General features: G+C 50.3%; 1 protein-coding gene across 2 annotated transcripts; it reads right to left on the reverse strand.

Annotated features, from left to right (window-relative positions):
• Nucleotides 1-998: 998 nt before the first annotated feature.
• Nucleotides 999-10,256, reverse strand: VPS11 (VPS11 core subunit of CORVET and HOPS complexes). Of its 2 annotated transcripts, none has more exons than XM_082411063.1 (16): nucleotides 10,028-10,256; nucleotides 9,270-9,417; nucleotides 9,037-9,172; nucleotides 8,542-8,705; nucleotides 7,693-7,940; nucleotides 6,757-6,958; nucleotides 6,206-6,357; nucleotides 5,387-5,573; nucleotides 4,562-4,708; nucleotides 4,248-4,436; nucleotides 3,984-4,145; nucleotides 3,616-3,755; nucleotides 3,325-3,527; nucleotides 3,024-3,195; nucleotides 2,375-2,597; nucleotides 999-1,509 (listed from the first exon to the last, which is right to left on the reverse strand). In XM_082411063.1, exons 1-16 carry the CDS (start codon nucleotides 10,213-10,215, stop codon nucleotides 1,345-1,347), a joined length of 2,826 nt encoding a protein of 941 aa, XP_082267189.1. In that variant the 5' UTR covers nucleotides 10,216-10,256; the 3' UTR covers nucleotides 999-1,344. The 2 variants fall into 2 exon arrangements, with proteins under 2 accessions (XP_082267189.1, XP_082267190.1); XM_082411064.1 differs by having other exon boundaries at nucleotides 9,270-9,441; nucleotides 9,948-10,081.
• Between the last annotated feature and the right edge of the window lie 59 nt (nucleotides 10,257-10,315).

Raw genomic sequence — 10,315 nt, forward strand, 5'->3', positions numbered from 1 at the left:
TGCCCCTTTCCTAGAGCCCTGATGACATGTCTGCCTCCTATCCCTTAAATTCTCTTACTGCCCTCCCTTGGGGGAGAAGGTGTCTTTAGAGCATGTGCTCTCCCTTCTCCATTCCTTGATCAATGAACAGTTTCTGCTCTGCTATACCGAACATGGTTTTGTTTCACTGGAATTTGCAACTCCAGGCAAAGGACCCACTGAGGGGGTCACTGACCTCTTGGGGACCAGTAACACATCCATTGATTGGCTCCTTTGACTTTCATAACAGCCGTACTAGAAAGATGTTGTAATTCCTCATGTACAGACGAAGAAACTGAGGTTCAGAGAAGGTTCAGAGTTGCCCTAAGTGAAACTAAGAATCAAGCTCAGGGCAGCTGATCCAAAGTCTGTATTCTTAGCTGCTACCAATGTAGTGTACTCTATCCGCCTCTTCTAAATACTACCTAAACCACAATGTCTAAGTTACTTCTTTTAATTAAACAACCCCATAGGAGCAATTTTCCAACAGGCAGTGTAACCCCAATTACACGCAGACACTTAGCAACACAAACTTCAGCTGACAACTTCGAAGGGGGAACAAAATGTTTCAATAAAGGCCCTTTTATCCTGCTTACCATCTGGTACTGAATACAGCGAGACACCAACCCACCCATTATGAAGGCAGGCTTGAAAGCCCAAGGCTCCCCACCAGAATCTGCCTCCAGCTTGAATACTCCGTCCATACAAGAGCCACAGAGACCAGCCACACTATAGAGCCGAGTCCTCAGTCCGGGCTGCTCTTGGGGCTCAGGCCTCAGGCCTTTGCAGAGGTTCTTCAACTGAACTCTACTAGATGCCATAGGCCCCACTCATTACTGGAATGAAGTCTCGTCAACATCATCTTTAAGGAACTCTGTAGGAAGCGAAGGGGAGCTCTAGGAGAGCAGAGGGAAAGAAGTACATTTTGCACAGTTAAGAATCACCAGGAAGTCCCCAGAATAAATCCTTCAACCCCGAAATCATTATATGCTTTTATTTATAGACTCTGGGAGCCAGGACCCAAGCACAGCCTGGTGCTCTTGGATAGAGAATAAAGCCGCTATTGTCCAGACTCTGAGGTTGCTGAGGTGCCCTCCCCCTCTGGTCTGGAATGATCTACACTGCTCAAAAAGTCAACAGGAGAAATGGCAGGTTGGCCAAAGAAGGAGGCAGGAAAAGAAAGTCCCCTTAGGTCCTGAGGGCTATGGCATCAGATGAGAGCAGAGTCCTGGGCATGTCTGCCTAACTCCTGTGCAACAGCCCTGTCTCTGTCCCCCTGTGTCCCTGCTGCTGGGCCTCCACCATCACACCCCTCCCACTAGCCGCTTAAGTGCCCCTCCTGGCATGTATGAGCAAGTCCCTCTGCAGCCCGGCCTCCAGGCTCGCAGTCAGTCGGGCTGTGGGCGGGTCGGTCAGCAGAGTCAATTTGTTGAAAACACCTCGGCCAAAGTAGTCAGCAATCACAGAGAAGCTGTCGTTGGAGCACTTGAGCTGCAGGGAAAGAGAAGAGTTGTGAGTCAAAAACCCACAGGACGGGCTTCCCTGGTGGCACAGCAGTTAAGAATCTGCCTGCTAATGCAGGGGACACAGGTTCGAGCCCTGGTCCGGGAAGATCCCACATGCCGCAGAGCAACTAAGCCTGTGCGCCACAACTACTGAGCCTGTGCTCTGAAGCCCGCGAGCCACAACTACTGAAGCCTGCACACCTAGAGCCCACGCTCCACAACAAGAGAGGCCACTGCTTAAGAATCCGCCTGTCTGTGCAGGAGACATGGTTTCAAGCCCTGGTCTGGGAAGATCCCACATGCCTCAGAGCAACTAAGCCCATGCGCCACAACTACTGAGCCGGCGCTCTAGAGCCCGTAAGCCACAACTACTGAGCCCGCGTGCCACAGCTACTGAAGCCCGCACGCCTAGAGCCCGTGCTCCGCAACAAGAGAAGCCACCGCAATGAGAAGCCCGCGCACCGCAACGAAGAGTAGCCCCTGCTCAATGCAACTAGATAAAAAGCCCGCGCACAGCAACGAAGACCCAACGCAGCCAAAAATCAATCAATCCATCAAAATAAAACAGAACACCTCATTCCATCTCTTTAAAAAAAAAAAAAGAGAGAAGCCACCGCAATGAGAAGCCCGCGCACCGCAATGAAGAGTAGTCCCCGCTCGCCGCCAACTAGAGAAAGCCTGCGCACAGCAACGAAGACCCGATGCAGCCAAAAATAAATAAATAAAATAGATACATTAAAGAAATAAAAAACGTTTTTTTAAAAAAAAAAACCCACAGGAGGAGGAGAAAAGAACACCAGTCCCCAGCGCTCACCACCTCCCTGGGGGCGGGGGAGTCACGTCATCCCCACCTGGTGCTGGAACTGATCATGGAGATCTCGCTTCTGTTCCTGGGCCCGAATCATATCCATGACCTTGCGGTTTTCAGGGAGGCAGGTGGGGCAGTCAGCATCACTTTCTGAGTAACTCTCAAAGCAGTGCTGGTGGAAGGAGTGGCCGCAGAGAAAGTGGACCGAGGGCAACTCCAAGGCACTGTTACAGATGCTGCACTTGGTCTTCTGGAAAATCTTCGGACTACACGCAAGGGAGACCAGAAAAGAGTGGCAAAAAGTGAGGGCAGGGCCAGGAACCATGTGGAGAGAGAAGGCAGTTGGAGGCAATGAGGAGAGAGAGGTCCCCGTTAAGGAACTACGAGGCCCTGCTCTTCTTACCACCTAAAGGGGGTCACAGGAGGACCCCACGCTGGGCCTGCAGGGAGTCTCAGCACCCTCCCAGCAGGTCCATCCAACCCAAAAGTACCTGCTACAAGATAATTTCCTCCAAAGCCCAATAAATCACGTTCTACGTAGTAAATCATTCTTTGGAATTCCTCCATCAAAACAGATCTTCAAGAATGAAATGCTCAAACACACTCCATACAATCCTCTGTCTTTGAAAAATGACACCCTGTGAAGAACAGTGTTATCTCCGGACACCTCCACAATTCTGGATGCCAAGTACCTCGCCTTCAGCTCCTGGATCTCCTGGCGGATACGGGTGGTCTCCTCTCGGTAGCGCCGCACCCGGAGCTCGTCCTGCGCGATCTGCTGGCTCTGCTTCTGCAGTTTTTGGACCAGGTAGTCCCGGATGACAGACAGGGTGGCCGTGGAGTTGTGGGCCAGGGTCTGCACCACTGAGATGGGGGTCCGGGAGGAAACAAGACCATGAACCAAGCAGCCCTCTGGATAGAACTGAAGGGCCCCTGCCCAAGCCCGACTGTCGGCAGCCTGCACCCAGCCACCCTCCCCGTCCTCCGCAGTACCTAGAAGAGGCGGCATGAGGTTCTTGCTCTCGATGTGCTTAAGCACGGCCGCCACGTACTCCTTGCAGTCTTCCTCCTTGCGGGCGAAGTAGCTGAGTGCCTGTTCCCACAGGGAGGGCTCCTGCTCCCCGTGGCGCTCGCACACGGTGATCACCTGCCGGTACTGCTCGTGCTGCATGTGATAGTGCATGATCTGTTGGAACCTGCGGCCGGGGAAGGCACACGTCAGCAGCTGTCCCCCACAAGGGACTCAGCTACGTTCCCCTTCCCTGAGATTCCCCAGACTCTTACAGTTTCCCCTGCTCATAGAGGTAAAGGACCCCATCCTGGAAGTCGTGCATCTGGCAGAGGACCAGGGCCTTGTCAAAGACATCACAGAAGCGACCACTCTTCAGTAGGGAGATGGCCTCTGCATGAAGCTTCTCTTTGACCTAAAAGAGGACGGTAGAGCTGCTGGACATCAGGGAAAAACGACAAGGCCTCTTAGGACCAGGGAAGTCAACTATCTCTTCCCCTCAGTCCAATTTCCTCTTCACGGGGGACCATTTAGCCCCCAAGGGTGAGGTGTTATTGGTCTAAAGAAAGCAGCAAGAGGCAACCAGGAAAGAAATGGAAGCAGTTTTTTCTCCAGTGCCTCCGGCCGCTTTACCAGGTCTCACCTGCGGCTCCTCCTCGTGAGCCCAGTTCTGGAGTCGCAGCTCAAGGAGTGTGTCATAGATGCCCTGCGGGGAGTCAGGCTGCACCTCACTCATGTGCTCTAGGAAAGCTTTCAGCTCCCGCGGGTTGTTGGCAAAGATGGGGATGAACTCCTCTGAGTTGGCCTAGGACGGCAAGGGAGGAGAGGTGGCCGAGTGAGTGGGCTCGGTACTTGGGCTGCTAAGGTGATCCCTGCTGTCCAAAAGCCATTCTCCCTGAGGCCTCACCCTGCAGCCTGGAGCCTCCCTATCGCCTCGGCCTTCAAGGCTGGGCCGATAGTCGGTACAAAGTCCCTTCAGCAACTCGGTCGTCTGCTCTGGTATATGGTGCATGAGGATCTTGCCGTAGCGTTTCATGTTGCTCTCTGCCTGCTCAAAAGGCAGCTTGCCGATGTATCGAAGGGCTTCCTGATAATTCTGTGGAGAGAGAAAGGGCAGAATAAGCACATGCTCCTGCCTCACCCACCGGGAAGCACTTTCAGCATCCCAGGGATGTCCTAGAAAAAGAACAGGGTCCTGCCCGTGTCAAGAGGCTCAGCTACCTTGATGTCCTCTAGCTGGATCTTCAAGTACCACTCGTGATGTGCGTGGTTCTCAGCCAAATAGAGGGCATGGGAGTAGTAGCCAGCCTGCCGGAGGACCTTGATGGCTGTCTCCACATCAAAGTGGACTTCACTCTCACTCTTTGTCTGCCAGGGAGACATTAGACAAAACCAGTCATAGAGAGGTTGTGGTTGGGGAAAGGAAAGGAAATATGCGTCTGATTCTAAGACCAGATTCTTAAGGCAATAAAAAAGTTGATGCTTTTTTTTTGGCAGCGCTCAGCGGCATGCAGAACCTTAGTTCCCCAACCAGGGATCGAACCCATGTCCCCTGCAGTGGAAGCGTGGAGTCTTAACCACTGGACCACCAGAGAAGTCCTAAAGTTGATGCTTTTAAAGCACTGTTATCCTGCCTCTCCAAAAGTCTTCCTCTGCCTCTACTATTAGAGGGACTCGTCTGGGAACACAGGGCTTCCCTGGGCTTAGATACCACGAGAAGTTCTGGCATCAAAAAACAAGAGGGGTGGGAATTCCCTGGCGGTCCAGTGGTTAGGACTCTGCGCTTCCACTGCCGGGGGTCCGGGTTTGATCCCTGGTGGGAGAACTAAGATCTGGCAAGCCACGCAGTGCAGCCAAAAAGAAAAAAAAAACCAAGAGAGAAAACAGAAGAAAACTCGCAAAAAAGGCTATTCCTCTTCCTAGTTTATAGACCAGAGGACTCTGGTCCCCAAATAAGGTCAGCTCTTCCCTGTCTCTGCAGCCCTGGTGGAGCCCCTCATGCTCAGTGGGGCCCTCACAGAATCCCCCGCCAACACCACCCTGCACCTTGATGAATTCCTCCAGCTTCGAGCTGTCCTTGAGCTTTGTGTAGCAGTTGAGCAGTAGGGTGGTGTGGTCGGCATTGGCCAGGGACTGCCGGTGCAGGGTCTGCAGGTAAGCTGTCAGGTTGTGGATGCGCTGGGCATCCAGGAACTTGCGGATTACATACGATGGCTCCAACTTTCCAATGGTTCTAGGGAGACATATGCATCACATAGCATTGGGGTCAGCGTACTTCTCAAACTTTCATGTGCATAGGAATCACTTGAAGATCTTCTTAAAATGCAAATTCTGTTTCAGCACGTCTGGAGTAAGGCCTGAGATTCTGCAATTCTAACAAAATCCCAGGCAATATCGATTCTACTAGACCATGGACCACATGAGTAGCAAGGCTCCAGAGCACTGTTTCTTAAACTTGGCTGAAAACAGGAATTCGAGAGAGGCTGGGAAAGAGGCTAGACAGGTTCTTAAGACCCCTTATTAATTTAAGAGTTAGTATTGAGGGAAGAAAGTATGGAAGCAAGAGATGAATATCCTTTTCCCTTTAAAGAATCTTATCAAAATGAGTATTAACAAAGGTCAAGTTAACATCTAAAATAACAGATACTCATCAGCTCAACTGCATGCTGGTCATGTAATATTTGACCCAAAACATTCCCTTTCCAATAAGGTATACTGTCTTCTCACTTGAGGCATCACAGTTTCTGGAGGAAAAAAAGACGGTTCACAGTGGAGTCCACCCTCCTTCCCCAAGCGCAGGTTTTAGCCTATCTGGCTGCCTGTCCCTGCATTCACAGCTATATCCTAAAGCGCCTCCAGACTGACCGGATATACTGCTGGACAGCCCCATCATGGTTGCCCTTGCTGTAGAGATGGTCCCCATACTGCATGAAGATCTGGGCCAACCCATCACTGTCCAGATGCTGGCTCTTAGCCAGATTAATCGCCATCTCGAATAGGTTCTTCTTAAACAGCATCTGGAAGGAAAGAGAAATTAGAAAACTGGAAGAAGCAGTCCTGAGAAGACACCTTCCCAGAACGCACCCACAACACACAAGGCAGACAGTTGTGAAGCCCCGATCAGCCTAGATCTTAGACAGGGTGAGACCTCTCAGATACCCCCAAGAGCAACATCAGCTCGCCTCACAAGGTTCTCTGCAGGCAGGCAGAGTGGACCCTGAGAGTGGGTTCAGGCTCCCAGCCACTGCTTCCCTCTAAGGCCTCATCCCAGGCCACTGGCCTTGTAATCCTACCCTAAGGGAGCTGAGTAAGTGACCCAAAGGGAAGGAAACACCCTGGCCAAGGGACTTGGGGAGCCTGTTCCTAGAGCTGCGTCTGGGTGCCCACGGCCAGCTCTGGGAATCTGGTGGCCTTGCCTCCAGTTTGGTCTGTGTGTCCTTCTCCTGCAGTGCGTGGACCCGCCCATCCCGCGTCAGCACGTACAGGGAGCCCCACTCAGCAAGCACATCCACTACATCCTCAAAGACGGTGCTATAGGCTATGAACTTGTTGCACAGGTCATAGATGTTGAGAATCTGCTTGTCGGAGCTCTGAGAGTCCCTGCTGGTAAACTCTGACCTGTGTGGGAAAGAGAAAGACCCAGATATTTGTACCACCTCTGTCTCAGCTCCCCTCGATTTCCTTTCCCATGACAACTTTGGTGCTGCCCATTCCACCCAGAACAAGACACTGCTTTGGCCCCTCTAGCAGCTCATCCTGTGACATTTAGCATGGCGCTGGCAGTTGTAGGAAGAGAACATATAGACCTGGTCTTACCCTTTAGGATCCTATAATTAATACAGGCAACACATTGAAAAATTAACTACATTCCAACATCCATTATTTAACAAATAATTAGTGCCTGGTGCATGTAGGCCACTGAGCTTAGTATTGAATGAAAACTAACATCTGACAAGGATCACTTGCATCACGCTGAAGACCCCATCGCCCTTTCTGGTGGCTCAGAGAAAAAACGCCCTGTCTTGCATCTCCCAGAACTTTCCAATTTCTCCACTACTCAGTCCCTTGTTCCTCTACCCAATTCATTTTGACCAAGGAGTAAAAATCCCAATACCAGGTCCCAAATTCCCTGGAGCATTCTAACGCATCAGGGCTGCTCAGCAAATGTCTGCAGCAAAATCACACACTTTTCAGCAAAAAAAAAAACATTATAACTGAGTCTAGGTGTAAGCACAATCTACCTAAAACCAAATAGGAGATTGACGGGATCCAGGCATTAGGAGTTTAAAATCAGGTTAATTCTGGGGAACAAGTTCAGCCCTCTCCCTTTTGCTTCTCCATGGAGTCCTTACTTGGGAGAAACCTTCCGGTCACGGGAGACAATGACAAGGTAGCCTCTAAACCAGTGAGCAATGAGTTTATGGCCCTCAAAGGCGAAGCAGGGCCCCCGTTCATCAGGCTGGTACAAGTAGACACATTCATCCCCCGCCACTATGAACTGCAGGTCCTGAGAAGGGTCGCTTAGGGCTGAGCAGCGCAGGCCACAACCGTGGGTGTCCAACTCCACACGAGGGTAGTCCTTTCCAGAAACTATGTAGGACTGCAGGAAGTAAGAGAGGGGTTAACAGGCTCCCTTTGAGGAGGAGGCATCTAAGCCTTCCCAAAGGTATCTCCACCTCCATATTGGCTCTCTCTTCTTAATTCTTAGCACCCTAAGACTTTCCCTGGCTGCTTGCCATCTCCATTAACCACCACCCATCTATTAAATATATAAGCAAAGACTACATTTCTTTCCTCTGTATATACTATCACTACCTACTACAGGTATTTAGCAAGTAAGAGAATTTTACTGCTTTATCCAAAAACCATTGCTGAAACAAAACAAAACTATTGCTGAGACTAAGCTGTTATAAATTAGGAGCACAGGAACCAGAGAAGTAAAGCAACTTGTCCAGTGTCTCTTAAGTTAATTAGGAGAAAAACTTAGGTCTTTTACTACAAGACCAAGAGTTCTTTTCCTAGCTCTAACTCTTCCCAGTCTCCTAAGTGAGGAAATAAAATATTAAGCTGGGCAAATGGTTCAAGGTTGTATGATGAAAACTGCAGGAATTCTACCTCTTTTGTCAGTTCCTTACCCTAGCCCCCTGAGCAATGTTAAAGCCTTTCCTGCCTGCCCGTAACAGTGGAGGTCCTGGTCATACCTGAACATTCTCAGTTGTCACAACAAACAAGTGAGTGGTCTTTCCTGCTTGGCGAAAGGCCAGTCCGGTAACAGGATAGTTGCCCTTGTGCAAAATCTGGGTCTTGCTATGCCGGTCCCGAGTAATGTCCCCTTTGTTCAATGTAACACTGCCATCTGTGAAACCTGCAGGAGAGCAAGAAATCGCATTTTATTGAGGCTGAATAGATCAGGAAGCACAGAAGGGGAAAAAGACTACTTGAGACACTTGTTAGAAGTGACAATCTTTCTCCTCATACCCAACATCTCCAGTGGTTACCATGAAGATCAGGACTCACTGACTCATTTTCAAAGAACAAAACTAAATGCTTTCCCATCCAGAACTTTAAAATCTCAAACGCATCAGTTCAGTACAAAATGGTCTCATGAAAACAGTGAAGATGAGCTGCAGAAGCAACTCCGAAGAAAATCTATAAAGAATCATGGGGTGTTAGCTTTTTGCCTTCTTTCTGCTTACCGATGGCCATAAAGTTGAGATTTTCATGGACAGTCAAACAAGATACAACAGTCGGCTCTGCCCCTGGGATGGCAGGGAAGATTCGAGTGCAGAGTGGATTGCCACCATCTCTCTTCTCCAGGTTCCAGATCTTTACCTGTGGACAGACCTCAGATGTGTGAATGCTAGTCACCCTCCAACAAACAGCCATTCCCAGGCTCCTGGGTCTTTCCCATTTCCTTTCTAGGACTCACCAGGGGGTTGATCCCCTCTTCATCCTCACCAACAGATGCCAGAATGTTGTGCTGCTTCAACTGGTACAGGTGTGTCACCCGTAGTTTGTAGGCCTGGAACCCGGTAAGCTGTAGGGAGCGGGGCAAGAACCAGATCTGGCCTTCCATGTGTGCAGAGTAGTCAAGGAGCCTCCTTTCCAAGGAGAGATACTTATATTTAGGCCAGAACCCAAATAACAACTAACATACATACAACTCTTTAAATTTTTCAAGGGTTTCTCCACAGATTATCTTCTGGGAACTCCCCATCTTAAAAAGACTAGAAAAGAAAGGCCCGAGTTTAGTGGCAGCATTATGAAAAACAAAGCAGCAAACTCATGGCCTCATTTAACTCCTCCCCCACAATACTGGGCTGGGGAGATAATGACACCTCATATATTCATCTTTTAAAGCCAACTTGCATCCGTTCTTTTCATCGATCTTAAAAGAAAACAAAAACAAAAACAAAGCCTTGCCGAACTGTTAGTTTACGCCCCTTTTGCAGATAAGGAAATTGAAGCCCAGAGAGGTTAAATGACTCGCCCAGGATTGTTCGCTCAGTTGGCAACAAGTTAGAGAACGGACTTCTTCCTTTCTTCCCTCGGACCACAGAAGGAGCACTGGGCGCCCATCTAAAGGAAAGTGGCATGTAACACGAACCCCTCTGAAGGACAGATTTCATCCCAGCTGTATCTCTTCAGGGATTCGGGGAGGGAAGAGGCAGCTCCAGAGGAAGGATATCTCCAAAGACTAGGCTCCCTCGGCCTGAGTCGCAGACAGTGATGCCAGGAGGGAGGCAAAGGAACTTGGAAGCAGAGGGTCCAGAGGCAGGCGCAGCCCCGGGAGCAGCCCCATCATTGCCCAGTGGCTCCTTCACCAGCTCCTTGTCGAAGAAAACGAAGCGCCGCCACTGCAGGTAGGCCGCCATCTTGGCCGAAGGCCCCCGCCTCCGCTAGAGAGGTCACATGAGAGGAGCCGGCGGATCACGTGACCCGGCAGCTTCCTGGAGCCTGGGTGCGCAGGCGCTC

Source organism: Balaenoptera physalus (genome assembly GCF_965194825.1).
Source record: "Balaenoptera physalus genome assembly, chromosome: 10".
NCBI lineage: Eukaryota > Metazoa > Chordata > Mammalia > Artiodactyla > Balaenopteridae > Balaenoptera > Balaenoptera physalus.